Source organism: Balaenoptera musculus, chromosome 15, assembly GCF_009873245.2.
Source record: "Balaenoptera musculus isolate JJ_BM4_2016_0621 chromosome 15, mBalMus1.pri.v3, whole genome shotgun sequence".
Taxonomy (NCBI): domain Eukaryota; kingdom Metazoa; phylum Chordata; class Mammalia; order Artiodactyla; family Balaenopteridae; genus Balaenoptera; species Balaenoptera musculus.
Genome location: NC_045799.1, coordinates 82988208 through 83007581, shown reverse-complemented (window position 1 = coordinate 83007581; position 19374 = coordinate 82988208). Strand labels below are relative to the sequence as shown.

The window sequence follows — 19374 nt, the reverse complement described above, 5'->3', positions numbered from 1 at the left end:
CACTTAATAATGCAGCTGCTGTCCTAGAAGTCTCTCCCACCACCACCTCCCCGCCCCACACTGGACTGCAGAGAGGTGCGCTGCCCTCTGTCAGAAATGTTTAAAGCTCTGGATAGTTCTGTAATGGGCGGCGGGCTTCCCTGGCGGTCCAGTGGTTAGGACTCCACGCTTTCATTGCCGAGGGCCTGGGTTCAGTCCCTGGTCGGGGAACTGAGATCCTGCAAGCCCAGTCCTCCTGGGCTGAGCAAGGGGGAGGGCCCTTGTGGAGGAAAGTAACATACCTGAGAAAAGGAGGCTTTGCAAACCCATTGGCATCATTCTGTGGGAAAGAAAAAGAAGTTTATGGAAGGCTCATGAAATTGGGACATTTTTAATATGACCTGAAGGTAAAGACATCTAAAGCATAAGGGACTGCTTAAAGCTATGCATGTTTCAAAGTGCCCTGGAGTCTCAATTTATTTGTCTCATTTATCTAAATTCACTCGGAAGAGTAAGGGCAAGAACAGAAGACATTCTGAAACACAGTGAGGTACCCTCACAAATGCTGGAACATCTTAGAGGGAAACACAGGGTCTGCTGCTCCCTGCCTGTGGCCTGAATTCAGGTGCAAAATTGTAGTGATTATGGTTGGCTTTTTGGGAGCCCGGTCCTGAATGATGCCATGAGAAACAGTAAAAAGAAAACGTTGCGTTTCGGTGCTGTAGACTGGTGCCAACTGCCAACCAGAGATCTGATCTTGTAGAAGTTCCGTAATTGCGGGAGAGAGAGGACGCAACAGTGCAGGCACTGTCTTTGCCTTCAGGAATCGCCAGAGCCCTCTCGGAGCCCCAGCCTCCGGCTCCCAGGGGCTCGGGGTCTCCCAGTGTGGCCGGGGACCAGGTGATCGTGTGTCCTCTTCTTCATTCTACAAAGAATCTGCTTTAAATCTGCTCTGGCTGTTGTAAGAAATCACTGGCCCAAACTGGCGGGCTTATTCAGATGGCTGCCCAGGAGAGGGTGGTGTCATGCCGTCTGACCAGGGCCACCAGGCCAGCTCTCAGGATGCCCCATGGTCTCAGGGCTTGCAGACCTCTGAGCTCCTCTCACTTCCCGTTGCCAGTTGCCAGCCTGGGGCTGAAGGCCACGCCTGGAGTAAAAGCCAGGCCAGGGCTCCCTTGGGATGGCCTCTCCTGGGTGCTGGATGTACAGACTCAAGGCAGAGGGGGCTGGGGGCACCGGGGCTACTTTAGACCTGTGCCTGCTGTCTCCGGGCCTCTGGGGACCTCACACCTTGACCTTGAACCTGGGGCCAGCAAGGTCATCCCGAGGGGGAGCCCCAGCACCAGGGGCAGCCAGCCCAGCATCCGGATTCAATGTCTCCCTCTCAGGATTGAAGCACAAAGCAGCTGCCCTGCTCGTTAGCACGTCCTAAAAGGGCCTCTCCCCACAGGGCGCGCCGGGCTTGCTCAGCAGGCCTCGGAGTGAGCAGTTTCTGGTGTAACATTCATGTTACAGGATGAGTAAGGGCTAACATGATTTATTTTAAAAATACCCCAGAATGCCTGTCGTGCAGTCCCACACGTGCTCAGGGTGCTGGCATTAACCTGCTGCCCAGAGCAGGTGCCCCCAGGCTGGGGAGGCTGAGTCCAGGCTGTGACTGTGGCTCAGGGGAGGCCGGCTGCGTCCTCCCGGCCTGAAAGGCCCACGTCCTGCCAAGCTGGACTCGCCAGATGCGGCCTCCGCAGGGCATGTAACAGAAACCACCTTCCTGCCTGTCCTTGGGGCAGGACACTGTCCCCCTCCCCTGCGTGTCCTCAACTTGAGCAGCGCCCCCGCTGCCCTCAAGGCAGAAACCTTGGAGCCCGACTGAACTCTGAAACGAGCTTAGCCATGGTTTCACAGGCTGTGTTATCTGGGTGACATGACTTGGTGAGAGAAGCAGAAACACTGGAGGAGATGCACTGAAGTCCAGCCCTGGCGGTAAAGTGGCAAGAAGTGACAACTTGTGCTATGAGGAAAGAGAGCAAAATGACTCTTAAAAGACAGCCGCCCGAAGCTACTGGGCCCTGGCACGTGCCCCAGCGAGCCCACTCCTGGTTGGTACAAGCAACGTGCGTGCACATTGGCACTGAGACACCCGCTAGGATGCATGGGGCAGCCCTATCCTAACAACAGGCAAAACATTCTCTGACATAAATCATAGCAATGTTTTCTTAGGTCAGTTTCCCAAGGGAATAGGAATAAAAGCAAACATAAACAAATGGGACCTAATCAAACTTACAAGCTTTTGCACAGCAAAGGAAACCATAAACAAAACGAAAAGACAACCTACGGACTGGGAGAAAATCTTGGCAAACTATGTGACCGACAAAGGCTTAGTTTCCAAAATATACGAATAGCTCATACAACTCAATAACAAAAAAACAATCCAACCCAAAAATGGACAGAAGACTTAGACATCTCTCCAAAGAAGACATACAGATGGGCAACAGGCACATAAAAAGATGCTCAACATTGCTAATTATTAGAAAAATGCAAATCAAAACTACAGTGAGGTTCCACCTTCACACTGGTTAGAATGGCCATTATTAAAAAGTCCACAAATAACAAATGCTGGAGAGGGTGTGGAGAAAAGGGAACCCTCATACACTGTTGGTGGGAATGTAAATTGGTGCAGCCACTATGGAGAACAGCATGGAGGTTCCTTTAAAAACTAAACATAGAATTGCCTTATGAATCAGCAATTCCACTCCTGGGCAGATATCTGGACAAAACTATAATTCAAAAAGATAAATACATCCCAATGTTCATAGCAGCACTATTTACAATAACCAAGACACGGAAACAACCTAAAGTGTCCATCAACAGATGAATGGATAAAGAAGATGGGGTACATATATACAATGGAATATTACTCAGCCATAAAAAGAGTGAAATAATGTCATTTGCAGCAACATGGATGGACCTATGGATTATTGTACTAAGTGAAGGAAGTCAAAAAGAGAAAGACAAATACCAATATCATATCACTTATATGTGGAATCTAAAATATGACATAAGGACTTCCTGGTGGTCCAGTGGGTAAGACGCCACACTCCCAATGCAGGGGGCCCGGGTTTGATCCCTGGTTGCGGAACTAGATCCCACATGCATGCCGCAACTAAGATCCCACGTGCCACAACTAAACATGCCACAAAGAAGATCCCACATACTGCAACTAAGACCCGGTGCAGCCAAAATAAACAAATATTTTAAAGAAATAGAATATGACACAACTTACTTACGAAACAGAAACAGATTCACAGACATAGAAAACAAACTTATGGTTACCAAAGGGGAACAGGGGGAGGGATAAATTAGAAGTTTGGGATTAACAGATACACACTACTATACATAAAATAGGTAAACAAGGTCCTACCCTATAGCACAGGGAACTATATTCAGTATCATGTAATATACCATAATGAGAAAGAATATTTTTAGAAAAGAATGTATACATATGTATAACTGAATCACTGTGCTGTATACCTGAAACTAATGCGACGTTGTAAATCAGTTATTCTAACAGGAGGGATGACAGCCTCTGTTGAGACACCAGTGGAACCACAGGAGGACACAGTTCTGTCTGCGCAGGGCCAGACCAGACAGGCACCCAGCGTCCAGAGGAGGGCAGTCTGGACTGTGAGATGGGACAGTGCGGGGGACTTCTGGAGGGCTGGTAATGCTCCAGTTCCTGATTGGGTGTTGGTTATATGGAGTCACTTTGTGAAAAGTGACTTTTCTTTTCTTGCACTTTTCTGTATATGGTATTCTTCAATGTTTACTAAAAAAAAATAGGACCTTTTCAGAAAGGTGTCCTCTTTAACACACCTGCCAGCGAGCTTATTGCCACGGCTGCCCTCCTCCCTGCTCCCTTCTCCTCGGCGAAGGCACCTCCTTTGCCCAGCGAGGAGCTCCAGATCCGCTGGCCTCAGAACTGCCCGCACGGCCCATCCCCCGCCGGCTGAGCCGGGAGCCGCCTGTCCCTCTACCGCCTCCCCCAGTCTGCGCTGAGGGGTTTGGGGTCTCCCCGTCTGCCCCCCACCCCGTCTTTCCCTCCTCCAGCGTCTGGCACACGTCGCCCTGTCCTGCAGGAGCACCGAGGGCTCTGGAGGCCCTTCTTGGTCGTTCTGTGACCCATCTCGGCACAGCTCCTGGCATGCCCGGGGCACCTCCTCTGTCACAGTGCGGGCCACACAGCATGGGCTCGGAAAAGCCCCGCCGCCGCCCGCCATCCGGGAGACGCTGGTCCTCACTCACCTCTCGGGCTTTGCTCCGAGTTCGCAGCACGTGTCCCGCCCCAACTTCCCTCAGGCTTCACAGCACGACTCCCAGGCGCTGGTCCCTCTGCTGGGCTGCACCCGTGGCCACGGCCTGTCGCGTGTTCTGTGTCCCCTCTTGGCAACTCCCTGCGAGTGGCCAGGCTGCCTGGGGACAGCGGGGCCGGGGAGGCCTGGGGACTGGATGGCGAGACAGCCCACAGGCGGGAACGGACGGGACACGCCTGGTGACGTCTCCCGAGAAACCCCAAACCCCAGTCCACCTGGAGGTGGCCCTTGCTGGCTGTCACGGTGTCCGCGTCACCCCCCCTCCCCACCACCCCAGAGCTCTGCCTGGGTGTCTACTGCGTGCCCGTGTGCCTTGAAGAAGACGACGCGGTCCCAGCCTACGGGTCAGCCCAGACCCGCGGCCACAGGCAGACGCGCAGAGATGATGGAACTCGCGGCCCGGCCAGGGCTCTGTTGAGAAGCCTCGCGGGGAGCCCTCCACTCCCCTGGGGACCGAGCCATCCTGCAGACAGCAGGGCCTGAGGGACGGGCCCTAGGGCTTCCTTGGTGCCTGCCCTCCTGCACGGCTGCTTCCACGGACAGAACGTCCCTTCCTCTCCGCCGCCAGCTGGAGAGCAGCTTCGCATGGCCCACGGTGTGAGCAGCCCTGAGTGACACTGCTTTACCTGTTAACAAATAACTCAGTCCTCAGCTACAGGCTGGACTCTCCCAGTTCACAACCTCTGACCCAGTTCAACCCCTTTATTCTTTTTTTTTTTAATTTATTTATTTTTGGCTGCATTGGGTCTTAATTGCTGCTCACAGGCTTCCTCTAGTTGTGGAGAGCAGAGGCTACTCTTAGTTGCAGTGCGCGGGCTTCTCATTGCGGTGGCTTCTCTTGTTGCAGAGCACGGGCTCTAGGTGCACGGGCTTCAGCAGCTGTGGCACGCAGGCTCTAGAGCGCAGGCTCAGTAGTTGTGGCTCGTGGGCTCTAGAGCGCAGGCTCAGTAGTTGTGGCGCATGGGCTCAGTAGTTGTGGCTCACAGGCTCTAGAGTACAGGCTCAGCAGTTGTGGCACACAGGCTCAGTAGTTGTGGTACGCGGGCTCTAGAGCACAGGCTCAGTAGTTGTGGTGCACGGGCTTAATTGCTCTGCAGCATGTGGGATCTTCCTGGACCAGGGCTCGAACCCATGTCCCCTGCATTGGCAGGTGGATTCTTAACCACTGCACCACCAGGGAAGCCCAACCCGTTGATTCTTAAATGGGGAACTGAAGCCCAGACAGGGAAAGCCAACTGCCCTGGTCATGGGGCTCTTTTCTGAAACCAAGGTGCCCACTCGGTGAGGTGGGGGGTAGGGGTGGGGGGTGGAGGCAGCACCCACTCAGCGCAGCTCTTACAGGTCGGCAGACGCGCTTTGAGATCAAAGCGTGTGGGTTTGAGGGCTTGGTTTCTCAATAGCTATTTGAAGCCCAGTTATCGGATTACTTGAAAGCTGCTGCCACTAAGGCAGAGAGCACGTGACCGACCCCCAGCCCCTGGGTAGTGAGAAGACGGCATCTGATCTCTTGAGATGGGACGTCCCAGGGCAGCTGGGTCCACCTCACTGGGTTCACGAACATTCTCTGGTGGGTGGCTCCCAGGTATACCCTAGGTATCCTGGTGTTTAAACAAAACTCTACGTGTAACTGACAATATTCTGATGGTTGTGTGTGTGTAAAAACTACATATAAAAGTGTTAGGCTGCTTTACCAGCTCCCACGGACCCCAGACTTTGGCTGAGACAGAGCATACTTTTCTCCAGTGTTATCAGCTGGTGTAAACAGTTTAGGAAAGATAAATGACCAGCCCAGTTGGGCGTAAGAACCTCTGAGATACGAAATTCCAGGGCTGTGTCTCCAGCCCTCAGGGGCTCCTGGAAGGGCCTCATCGTGTACCTGCTTCTTGACCATCACCTTCTGGATCAGGTTTCTAAATGGAATCTCATTCTCTTTGTGTGATCTATGACTGACTGACTGACACGGCAGCCACTCACGTGTGACTAGATTAAAATACAAATTTAAAATTAAAAACTCAGTTCCTTACAGTTGCACTCTCCGCTTTTCAGGTGCTCAGCAGTCCGTGTCCAGTGGCCACCCTGCTGGGCCGCCCGGTTCTGGAGCATTTCTGCCTGATCCATAATCTCTCTGGCTTTGTTTACTGATGCACAGATGATTGGATCCTGTGTCTGCTGCCTTTGCAAGAGGCCACGACGACTAGGTGGCCTATTAAAAACAGGCCTTTTCACCTGCTCCCCAGGGGCTCTCTCTGGGGCAGAGCCGGTCCTTCTGTCCGCTCTGCTGTGCTCTTGGACTCCCGCTCTGACTTGGTAGTGATGAAACGCGGTAGCTTGTCTAACGGACACGTTGTAGGCAGCGGAGGCATCTGAGGGTGCACACCGCTGACAGTTGCAGCTTTTTCTTTGGCACTTTGCAGAGGATACTGAAATATTACTTCAAAAGATGAAGCGATAGAAATGGAATACGAATCAGTCATTATACCTCATGATGCGTCTGTGCACGCCCTGTACTTACTTTTGGGTTATTACCGTCTTCAGCCCAAGATTAGATGCACGTTTACAGATATGGAAAATTGAATGTCCAGAAGAGTCAGGGTGACTGGGTGGGAGGCCCTGAAATGACGGCTGGCAGTGCCTCGTTCAGGAAGTGCACGAACCTTGTGGCCTTTGATGATTTTTAAAAGCCAATTAATATTTTCTTGTGGCCTTTATTAATTGGCATTTTCCATTATTCTCCAGATCAGAACAACATACTAACCTATTGGTACCCCTTAAACAGCACACAGATGACAGTGGTACTTGTCGCATCACAGAGTTCTGATGGAGGGACACCTACACGCTGCTGACCCGTGAGGATGAGAAGGGCGCAGAGGTGCTATTCATGGGCTCACAGGGTTCCTGCCACAGGCCTGCAGCTCATCACAGCCCAGGCAGCAGTGCTGGGGCTTGTTAGAAGCATAAATGCTTCTAAGGTGACATAAGAAAATGCTATGATCCCACCATGCGGGTGGGTGCTGGGGAGGGAGGGGAAAATAGCTGTATATCTAAATATATCAATATTTATCTATATCTCAAAGGAAATATAACGAAATGTTAACAGGAGTTATCCCAGAAGTGAGATTATAAATAGAATTTTCTTTTTAATACTTGTTCTATGTTTTCCAAATTTTCTACCAGAACAAAAATTCTCTGGGTTATTTTTATGAGCAGAAAGCGTTATTTTTAGAAGTAGTATTTAAAATGAGGTGTAATGATTAGATGTTTTAATTTTTACAAAGAGACCCTGACCAAACTTGGACTTTGCTGTTTAGCCAAAACCTGTAGCTTTGACTGCCAGGTGGATTTAAAAGGAAACCTCATTTCAGCATATGTTTAATGTACCCAGCAAATGGCAACATTTGAGGTGAAAAAATATTAAAACATACTTTTGTTTACTTAAAGCATGGGATGGATAAATATTAATTTAAGAGTTCATCCTTATTTCTGTCTCAAGAGTGGGATTATTTATCAGTTTGATTATTTGCAAAGTAGAATTTTAGATAAAAATTTTACCATAAAGCCATTCCTTAATATAGTAGTCAAATAATAAAATATATAAATACCTCCATGAAAGACAACTTTTATCTGTTGTTTAATCAAAAGTGGGAAGGGGGTGGTTTCTCAAATTGTAGGTACTTTAACAAACCATAAGTAACTTCGTCTTTAATACAGTCATACTTATGGGATGCTGATTATTTTTAATTATTCAGAACCTCCAAAATAAATATTTATATTTTTCTAGTAGTTAAATGTGTAAGAATGTTTTTTCTTTCTAATGCTGGCATGTTAAAGGTCTAATGTATGTGCTCGTTATATAAATTATCCAAAAAAAAAAGGCTCCAGGATATGTAAACGTGAGTAAACCAGACCTGCTCCCAGAGCTGAGACAGAACAGCGTAGGTACCAGCAGTTAGTCACTAGCTCTGTCAGTTCTTCCCCTTAAGTACTGACAACTCCTGTCGCCCCACCCCCAGCACTGGACGGGGCTCCTACCCCCTCCCTGGATGACTGAATGCCGCCCGGAAGGATGGGGAAGGATGCAGTACAGCGCAGGCTGGCCTGGCTCGGGGAGCATCACCCCTGGCCTGCCCATCCCGCCACTTCTCCGCCGTTGCCCCGACCGCACCCAGCCACGCAGACCCCGCGACACCGTCGGAATGCTTTGGGTTTCATCAGAGCTCTTCCTTCAGGACTCGGCTCAAATGTTTGCCTCCAAGAAGCCACTTCTGATGCTTCCCAGGAGCCTGAGCCAGGGCCCTCCCCGCCTCCGGTCACCCTGCACCTTTTCCACAGCCCCAATAAACACCGCTCACTGGACTCAGTTCCGGGGTTGATTCCTATTTGTTTCCCTAGAGCCTAGCCCAGGGCCTGGACCGTAATAAGCTTATCAATAAATGTTCCATGGACGAGTTCCAGTGTGACCCGCAGATCCCTTCCAAAAAGTGTGCCTTCACGTGCCATGTGATTGTGTTTAAAAAAGTTTTGTTGGTCACAGTAGTCTGATGCCATAGAAATGTTTGTTGCCAGTGTTATAAATGTGACCTCGCTGTAGCTATCAACTCTATACCTGTTCCCTTTTAATGCAAGGTTTCACTTATTATTAAGAGAAGTGTTCGTCAACATTCATTATTCTGACATTTGCAAAATCAACGGTAACTAATCGCCATTGGAATCACAGAAGGAGAGCGTTTTCATTAGATACTTAGAGCTTTTAAATATTCTTATATGAAATAAAAAAATAAAGGCCACTAAAATGAAAGACTGAAAAAGGCCTTCCAGCCTGCAAGACAGAAATAGGGGGCCTATCATCAAAAAATCTACAAACAATAAATGCTGGAGAGGGTGTGGAGAAAAGGGAACTCTCTTGCACTGTTGGTGGGAATGTAAATTGATACAGCCACTATGGAGAACAGTATGGAGGTTCCTTAAACAACTAAAAATAGAATTACCAAATGACCCAGCAATCCCACTACTGGGCATATACCCAGAGAAAACCATAATTCAAAAAGAGTCATCTACCACAATGTTCACTGCAGCACTGTTTACAATAGCCAGGACATGGAAGCAACCTAACTGTCCATCGACAGATGAATGGATAAAGAAGATGTGGCACATATATACAATGGAATATTACTCAGCCATAAAAAGAAACGAAACAGTTATTTGTAGTGAGGTGGATGGACCTAGGGTCTGTCATACAGAGTGAAGTAAGTCAGAAAGAGAAAAACAAATACCATATGCTAACACATATATGGAATCTAAAAAAAAAATGGTTCTGAAGAACCTGGGGCAGAACAGGAATAAAGACGCAGAGGTAGAGAATGGACTTAAGGACATGGGGAGGGGGAAGGGTAAGCTGGGACAAAGAGAGTGGCATGGACATATATACACTACCAAATGTAAAACAGCTAGTGGGAAGCAGCCGCATAGCACAGGGAGATCAGCTCTGTGCTTTGCGACCACCTAGAGGGGTGGGATAGGAAGGGTGGGAGGGAGACACAAGAGGGAGGGGATATGGGGATATATGTGTACGTATAGCTGATTCACTTTGTATACAGCAGCAACTAACACAACATTGTAAAGCAATTATACTCCAATAAAGATGTTAAAAAAAAAAAGAAATAGGGGGCCTGACCGGAGTGTCAGGGCAATGCTGGCCTCACAGAATGAGTTAGGAATTCTCTCCTCTCCACTTTTAAGGAAAGTCTGAGTAGGATTGGTATTAGTTCTTCTTTAGACGTTTGATAGAATTCACCAGTGAAGCCATCGGGTTTTGGGCTTTGTCGGGAGACCTTAAGTTACCGGTTTGGTGGGGATGGGATGTGGTGGGGAGGGGCTTCGGGTGTGGAGCTCTGCCTGGAGGCGGCCCCGGGACCGTGCAGACCGGGATCCCCAGGGTGTGAGCTGAGGACCCCTGCACCTGGTCTGGGGGCCAGGGCAGCAGCTTCCACGAGGGCCTGCCACGGAGGAGGCGGCCCCAGGGCAGCCAGGCCACCCTGGGCCTCGGGAGAAGGTAGTGTGCTTGAAGCTCTGCTGCTCAGCAAGTGGGAGGGGATAAAAAGGGGGGACCGTGTGCAGTGCTGCTCCCTGGCTGGTCCCCGTGCTTTTCAAGACAGCCTCCTGACGCTGACAGTCTGTTATGACCCAGCCAACAGAGAGGTTTAAAAATAAAGTTAGAGCTCATTTAAACTGCCAAATGCTTAATAATGGATATCATTACTGACTGACTATATTGATATCTAAAACCAGGATTTTTCAATCTATCCATCCAGTGTGGTAAGAGCCACACCAATGCTTTCTTCACTGAGCTTTATCCACGTGGCAAAAATACTGAAAATTAAAACATGTTATTTTCTAAAATCGGTGCTGTTAGCTAAAATGTGTTTTCATTTATAATTCCAGTGCTAGCTATGATTTGGGGGCAAGATTCTTTTACCCTAAAAGGCACTATACAGGCAGACCTCATTTTATTGTGTTTCACTTGACTGTGCTTCACAGATGCTGCTTTTTTTTTTTTCTTACAAGTTGAAGGCCGTGGCAAGACTATCGGCATCATTTTTCCAACGGCATTTGCTTACTTTGTGTCTCTGCATCACATTTTGGTAATTCTTGCAATATTTCAAGCTTTTCATTATTATTATAGTCACAGTGATCTGTGATCAGTGGTCTTTGGTGTCACTACTACGACCCACTGAAGGCTCCGATGATGGTTAGCATTTTTTATCAATAAAGTATTTTTGGGCTTCCCCGGTGGTGCAGTGGTTGAGAATCCGCCTGCCAATGCAGGGGACACGGGTTCGATCCCTGGTCTGGGAAGATCTCACATGCCGCGGAGCAACTAAGCTCGTGTGCCACAACTACTGAGCCTGTGCTCTAGAGCCCGTGAGCCACAACTACTGAGCCCGTGTGCAGCAACTACTGAAGGCCGCGTGCCTAGAGCCCGTGCTCCACAATGAGAGAAGCCACTGCAATGAGAAGCCCGCGCACCGCAACGAAGAGTAGGCCCTGCTCACCGCAACTAGAGAAAGCCCGCGTGCAGCAACGAAGACCCAACACAGCCAAAAATAAATAAATAAATAAATAAAATAAATTTAAAAAAAATAAAGTGTTTTTAAATTGAGGTATGTGCATGGCTTTTTTAGACATAATGCTATTACACACTCAACAGACTACAGTATAGTGTAAACATAACTTTTATATGCACTGGGAAACCAAACAGTTCCTGTGACCTGCGTTATTGAGATGGTCTGGAACCAAACCTGCAACACCTCTGAGGCCTGCCTGTACAAGCTGCACCCACGGAGCCGGGCAGCCATTATCAACGGCTGCTGACATCACGGAAGGAAACGAGCAAACACAGGCACCCACCACCACTGCTGATGAAATGCTCTACCAAACAAAGCAGGCAAACTAACAAAGCAACCACAGACTCTGATCAAGGCGGGAAATATAGGACGAAGGGGAACTCAGTAAAGGACACCATGTGGACGCAACCAGCAAAAATCCAGACTGGGGACACCCTCCAGGACCAGTAACCTGGGTTTTCTACAGAGAGATTACAAGGAAAAAGAGACAGGGGAGACCTCTAGATATGGAAAGACTCATCACAAGACTGAGCCACCAATTACAATGTAGGGAGCTGGTCTGGGTCCAGATTCGAACAACTATACTGTCAAGAAATTTTTAATGAGACAATCAGAAATTTGAAGTGACCAGGTGATGATATTCAGGAATTACTGTCAATTTTAAAAGATATGATAATTGGCATTGTGGTCAGGAAAAAAAGAGGATCTTTAATATATTTACAGATGAAATGATATGATGTCTGTCGTTAGCTTCAAACTGATCTCGGAGTGGGTTGGGGAGAGATGAAACAAGATTTATAAATGAATTGTTAAAGCTAACCTGTGGGACCAGGTCATTAGATTATTCTGTCCATTTTTATGTGTGTTTGAATATTTCCATAAGAAAAAGTTGAAAATCAAAACCAGGAGAAGGCACTACAGATGGACAGGTCACACCTGAACAATGTGTCGTCTCATGTGCCTGGATTCTGAGTTTTGTGACACGTAAATTGTAAAGTTTTTTTTTTCCCCAGCAAAAGGAATTGTTATGCTTTCAGAAATGCCTTAAGATCATTTCCAAAGAGTTTGAATATTGTTTTAAAATATACTGGGGCCTTTAATAAAATAGCATTTCACATGTGCCCTTCCCAAGCAGTTTGTCCAGTTTTGACATCTACTGCTAACAAAATGGAAAAGCTCCATTTTCTTCTGAAAATAATTTTTGGAGTTAGTTGGGGTAATTTGCAAACAATCATGCAGTATGCTTATCTAAGAGGAGAAGCCAAAGACATTTTTGAATGCGATTTCAGAACAGTACATTTCCTGGACCAAAACATGTGCTTCGGCCTGTGAGGAGGCCTGCACGGTCCCCGACACCGCGCTCGCACTGTAGCATGCGCCCATCTTTGGGAGCGTTCCCATCTCCTGTGACCGACTCCGCCCCCACCCCGCTCGGAGCTGAACAGAGGCCCCCACTAGGGGTGACCACACGGGTGGAGCCGGGGAGACACACACCCCACGGGAGGCATGGCTTCTGCATGCACCACAGGAAGGACCACACGACAACGAAGGATAACGAAAAACAAGCAGCAACGGTGGCCCAGGCTTACTGCGCCAACTGCTCGTATCCCGCTCCTCTCCGGAGCACGCTCACTTTCTCACTCTGCAAAACACCTCTGGCACAAATTCTCTTCTTTTGAACTTGTTCAGCACCACCCTGCCCGCCCCGTCCGCCGGTGATCTGTCCTTCGGCACCGAGTGACAGACGTCCCCCAACACAGCCCTCGAGTCTGTCCTCCCAGCTGCACCCGGGCCCTGGCCCTCGGCCTTCCCGTCGGCACAGTGGACCCGCATCCCTGCCCCGGCCGGCCGGCTCCTCCCCGTGTGCTCTTCTTCCTTCTCAGTCATCCCCTTTCCTCCATCCTTTCCCCCTTCTCTACTGTATAATCTACACTGAAAATAAACTTAAAAGACGAGGACGCCCTCTGGAGGCTCCGCCACCCTGGAACCCTCGCCTCCCTCCTCTGCTCCCTGAGGGTGCCGAGTCCACCCCCCTCAGGGCTTTCAAACGTCCCGCTCCTTCTGTCTGGGAAGCTCCTCCCCTTGACCCCTGGGTCTCAGGTGTCACCCCCTCAGAGAAGTGCTCCGCTGCGGGCTCTGTCATGTGCCGCCCAGATCCCCTTCAGGACTGGGACTGATTCTGGCTGCGGGGAGATGGCCCTCGGCTGGCAGCGCTCCTCGGGAATCGCTCTGGCTAAGACCCCGGCCCCCAGATGCTGCCCCAAATCCAGGCAGCTCCAAGGGCCGTCCCAGCCCGGAGGTCTCGGCGGGGGCAGTGGCGGCACCGGGCCAGCCTCTCCCTTCCGTACGGGGCCCGGGCGGCTCTCATCGGCACCCGCACTCGCTCTCAGAGTCAGCTTCCCAGAAAACCCAACCCCTGACCTCCATCCAAGACATCACCTGATCCCTCGTCACCTCACCTTGCTTCATTCCTCCACGTAGCTTCTAGCGTTGATATTTGTGTTTATTTCTCATCGTCTGCTTCTTATCACTAGAACCTAAGTTCCAGCAGAGCCAGGGGCTGGTCTTGTTTATCTTTGCGTCTCCAGAGCCCACACCGGGGCCTGGCCCAGAAGACAGAGTTGTCAAAGGAACAGACGAAGTGACTCAGCCTCTGTGCCTCTTACCGGCTTGTTTACGATTACAGATAACGTACACACAGGGTTTACACAGCACACTTTCCGAAGGTGTAATGATCAGATCACTATGTTCAACCTTAAGTCTTCCTTCAGAAAACAATATGAAAACTGAAGAAAATGCAGAAAAAGGTCACTACAGGTCTAAAGGACTGCAGCCATGACCAAAAGCAAGGAGAGCTTAAAACGTGATACAGTCTGGCAAACAATGGACCTACTGTGTGTAAACTGTCATTTACAGATAAACTAAAAACAAAGGGGGGACTGAAGTTAAGGAAGTTGAAAGGCTGTGTGGCAGGGGAATCTGCAGGCCCTGGGAGGAAGTCTCCACCCCACCTGAGGCTCATCACCTTCCTGTGTGGAGGGAAAAGCACCCCGCATCACCAGAGCCTGCTGTTCAGGATCGGGGTACACTGGGCCTTACTCACAGGAGACGTGGTTTCTGGTTTGGACACTGGCGCTTTAAAGGTAGAAGCGTTTTGGGAAACAACTCCTTTCTTTTCTGCAGCCGCCCCCGTGGATGAACGTTCTAAGTAATCTGGCGGGGGAATGACGACGCTGCTTTTCTCAGACAAGTTCATCGTGCTCACGCTTCGTACTGATATCAAGCTAGCGAACAAGAACCAGAGGATACAAGTTAGATGAGACCTGGCCCCTGCACCCCAAACATCCCCAATCTCCTATGGCCAGAACTACGGTGGATTAATAATCCAATACGGTGAGGGAAGGGGAGATTACAACACACACACACACTATATATATGACACTGCAGTGTTTCTGCTGACTTATAAATGTACACTCAAAAGAAATCCTTTAAAAGACATGACAAAAGAAAAGGAGAGGAAAACTGGCTCAATTAGGGGCTGGCTCTTAATTCAAGGAGTTCAATAAGAAAATACAGCAAATGCCTTGAGCAAAAGCATCGAGCACTTCAGACTAAGAAATCTCAGAATTTTAACATCCTAAAAATATTTAGTTTCATTCCTTGGCCACTGGCAGCTGAGCTATTCTGCAAGGGATGGAGACACACAGATGGCTTGGAGCAAGTATAATGGAAGGACTCGCGGGGGGCATCAGGTGCGGCCTCCACGGTCCGCCGGGGACAGCAGGATGGGTCAGGACGGTTGCTCTGACATGGGAAACACTGTGGCCAAGGTGGTTTGTGGTCAAGACGATGCCACATTCAGTTTGGACATGTTTCTGAGGACCCACGCCACATACAAACATTCACGTCTTGGCTGGGAGAGACCTGTCTGCGTTAGTCTAGTCTTGGCTCCACCACTTCCAGCTCCTTGAGCAAGTTATTACACCTTTCCATGCCCGTTTTCTCAATTTTCAAGCAGGGACCTATCTCACAAGGTTGTATGATGATTAAATGACCTGGTCAGTGTAAGGCACTTTGGACAGTTCCTAAGTGACGGTGATAATGATCATTATCTGGGTGGGATACAGACGTGGGGGGCGGTGTCGGCACAGAGGTGCTGAGTGAAGCCCGTTGTTGTAATTCGAGCTTAGGGAGCAGACACGGTGGCCAAGGAAGCACCGAAAAGGAAAAAAGGACTGAGGGCAGATCCCGAGGACACCTATGTCTAAGCACAGGGCAGAGGAGAGATCTGAAACGGTACTGAAGATGGATGGCTGGTGAAGTGGAGGGAAAATAAAGAGTGCAAGGGCAAGAGAACATTCCAGAAAAAGTGTTCATCAGTGTTAAAGGCTGCCGAGTAAGACCAAGACAGAGCACACGGGCCTTGGATTCAGCTGTGGTGGGCGGTGGGGAGACTGCTTCTGAGGCTGAAGGGGGGTTCTGGGGCGCGTCTCTTTCCAGCAGATGGTCAGTGAAGTGTGTGGGCAACAGAAGTCAGGAAGGAAACAATCATGGAGCAGCAATCCCCCGCAATCCCCCACTACTCCACACCATCTGCGGCTTCCCCGTGGGCTCTGCTACACATCCAGATTAATTCCGACACGCCTGAGAACACGAGGTCGAGGTGCGTTTTCTGCCCCTGGGCCATCTGAGCCACAGGCAGGTCCTACCTTGGCCCGGGCACGCTCACGGTCTCCTTCTCGTTTTCCTCCAGCAACTTTGTGTATGACGACGGGAACCAACCCCTCCTGCAGGTGAAGAGTGGGGAGAAGAAGACCTTGCTGGGATGCTCACAGCAGACAAGCAAGCCATAAACACACCCAGGAACGGCTCGGTGACAGCTCAGGGGCAGGCCGGGCCACTTTCATCACAGTCTCTCATAGGTATCTTACATACAGCATTACTTTTATTTGGATTCCCTTTTTGTCTTTTGTTTCCATATTGGTTTTACTTAATACCTGAATAATCTACACAGAAACTTGATTTAACCTACTTCCTGTAAAGCTTATGCACGTACAGTTGAAATGATGACACTGGCATTTAAACTATTCACCTGCTAAATCTTAACAAAGTATATCTTGAGAAATCTGAAGTCACGTGAAAAAAAAACATTTAAAACTACTTTCAGAAGTGACTCCTATTTATGCATCAAATTCATCTATACGCGCACACACATACAGAAAACAGCTTGGGAATGACTGGGAATAGAATAACCGCAGTTAACTAAACTATAACTATCACTAAGCTATGAGCCTAACTGTGGTGAAAATGCTAATCTGCCCACAAGGAAGACCTGCTACGAGGAGAGACAGCGGCCCTCTCGGCGGGGGACCGCCGGGCCAAGTGTGGAGGCCCCTCCCGAGACCTACACTTTGGTGTCCTCATGCTCTCCGTACAGCCAGCCGTCCTTCTCCTCGGAGACGAGCAGCGTGATGACGTCTCCCTGCGCGAAGCTAAGTAAGGTCTGGTTAGCGCCGGCCGTGTGCGGAAAGATGGTTTTCACTTTCTGCTTTTTTACCCTGTTCAGTCCGGTGGCAACAGAAACCGACCGCTGTAAACTGGGGTCATCTGAAGAACCTGTCAAAAATGAACCGAGCAGTGATGGCTTTTCAAGGAAGGATGATCAGGCAAGTTCAAAGGAGCCAACCCCAGGAAACCACCCGCCCCCATCTCTCCAGCACCCTCATTCCACGGAGACGCCAAGCGGATTGTATTTCCACACCTCCACCTGTGCCTCGATGGACGGGGACAGCAAGGGACAGCAGCAGAGCCATGGCCCGAGGCCTCTCAGAGGAGGGTCCCTGTGGCTAAAGGCTCTTCTCCAGACCGAGAGGATAAAGCAGTGTAGCCAAGCTTCATCTGCACCGATTCAATCAGGATGGCTCTTAAAGAGGCAAAGTGCTCCACCACCAAGTGGCCCACTGCTTTCCTTGCCCCGCTCCCCGAGAACAAATCACAGAGGCGCTGTGAGGCACCAGCTCAGACCAAACTGTCCAAGGCCTGTGCCACAAAAAAGAGAGAAACTGGAAACGTAGACGTTCTTGCTGCCACGGCTGCTCACCTGCGAGCGTGGCAGGGATGCGGTGAGGACGAGTCACATGTACTGACCCCTCCCTAGGTGCCGTGGCAGAGGCGGGAACCAGACAGAACCAGAAGCGGGCGGCCTGGCGCCATGGCCTAGCGCTGCGCTATGTCGTGTCCCAGCTCAACGCAGCCTGGTATGTGCCAGCCCTACCCCGCCAACCCCAAAATTGGAATGGAAATATTTGTTTCCAGATTTTTTTTCCACTCAAATTTTGCTAGCCCACTATTTACTATAAAACAATGCAAAATCTCTTTCTGCATCATTCTCGCAAATTCTTAATAACTACAATGTAAACTTTGCTATCTCTTCAACATGCCGCATACTCTAATTACCTCGGCTGTATTGAATTCAATGATTTTCATTTAGTTTTTACCAATAAGAACCAAAGAATCATTTGAATGATTGGGCTGCACACAGCACTGTATATTTTAACTGTATGTTATATATAACTTATAGTTCTTCAAAGGCAAACGGCTACAAAGTATCATCTTTCCAGCTGACATTTTGAAAATCCCATCTCTTCCCCAAGAGCTGCACGCGCTGGACAGCCTGTGGGCTCTCGCGAGCAGCACGCCGTGTGACTGCCACAACTTCACACCCAAGGGGCCCGTGAGTCCCCCCCACAGAGATGGGTCTGGCGCCACGACAGTCTCGAGGTCCTGGGTGCCGAAGACTCTGTGTAGGCAGAGTGGAGCCTAACCAAAGCCAGCTGAAATGCCTGCAAACGATAACTGGTCCCAATTTACTGAAATGGAGTCAACCAGGTTAAGGAATTTAAGCAGGTAGAACCTAAGCCCCCAGAAAGCATGAAAGGCTCTGTTAGAGACGATGAAAACACTGATTATAATTCAAACGAAGCCTACTGCTAAGACTGATAACCATTAATTTTGTCATGTGAACTTCTACAGTTTGTTTCATTGAAAAAAAGAAATTTTAGTCCAATTGCCACAAATACGTAACACAGCGCAAGGCTCTGTAAGTTATATCCCATTTCTTTTAAAATATAACACCTTTCAATAGGATGTTCACTCTATGTAAACATCGATCTGTATATAGAATTAGCATGTATCAAAGCAACGTGTCTTATGGTTTTAGAATAAACCTAGACCCCATCAGGAGATGTGAGTTCCTCCAAGCCAGTGTGGAGCAGGTGCTACCATACATGTGTATTTACCTCTATCACAAGGCACACTTATCCTAAATATTTACAAAATTTTAAAGGCACTTTAAAAGAAATCCAACTAAGTATCTTACCTGTTGAATTATATTTTCTTTCTGAATTCTGTGCGACTGTGGCTGGGTTATTAAACATATCAATCAAAGGGCTCGTTGACGCTCTGGCTGAAGGAGCCGAGGGGATCTTTGGTGAATATTTAGAAAGGGTGTCATAATCTCGCCCAACCTGTGAAAAATTCCTTCTTAGTTTAACATTAGTATAACACAGCAATGGCATTAGACAGATCCCCAGGACTGTTCTGCATTACACGCTTTAAATTCCATTTTTTTCCCCAAATTTTTTGTAGGGCAATGCCCCTTTTTGAATTATTTCAAGAACACCATGTCCTTTTTTCCATTTTTGTCTTTTTTTTTTTTTTTTTTAGAGCAGTTACTCCCCATTTTCCCCACCCCTTGAAAAGCACTCATCTCCTTCCTGTCCCTGTGGATTTTTAGGTTCCCTTTTAAGTGCTGCTTGGCTAAAGGCATCTACATTTAAAATTATTTTTCCACAGAATTTTGAGTGCATTACTCCATTACTTTCTAACATCTTGTTTTCCAGCATCAG

At 48.9% G+C, this 19374-nt stretch overlaps 1 protein-coding gene and 1 long non-coding RNA gene across 4 annotated transcripts in view; one reads left to right on the top strand and one right to left on the bottom strand.

The window, feature by feature from the left end:
* The window catches only part of BAIAP2L1 (BAR/IMD domain containing adaptor protein 2 like 1), an 86833-nt gene that overhangs the window by 2168 nt on the left and 65291 nt on the right, over positions 1-19374 (bottom strand). Inside the window, exons 9-13 of one of the 2 annotated variants that reach the window (XM_036826245.1) lie at positions 18846-18993; positions 16876-17083; positions 16177-16254; positions 14571-14751; positions 282-319 (exon numbers count right to left, since the gene is read on the bottom strand). In XM_036826245.1, the coding sequence (XP_036682140.1) occupies positions 282-319; positions 14571-14751; positions 16177-16254; positions 16876-17083; positions 18846-18993 (653 nt within the window). The remainder of the gene's footprint in view (positions 1-281; positions 320-14570; positions 14752-16176; positions 16255-16875; positions 17084-18845; positions 18994-19374) is intronic. The other variant, XM_036826246.1, reaches the window with a different exon arrangement.
* On the top strand, positions 3537-9251 carry LOC118881382. Of its 2 annotated transcripts, none has more exons than XR_005016511.1 (3): positions 3537-3697; positions 7083-7315; positions 8357-9251. It is a non-coding gene; the product is annotated as an uncharacterized LOC118881382 (long non-coding RNA). The 2 variants fall into 2 exon arrangements; XR_005016512.1 differs by having other exon boundaries at positions 3537-4943; positions 7083-7215.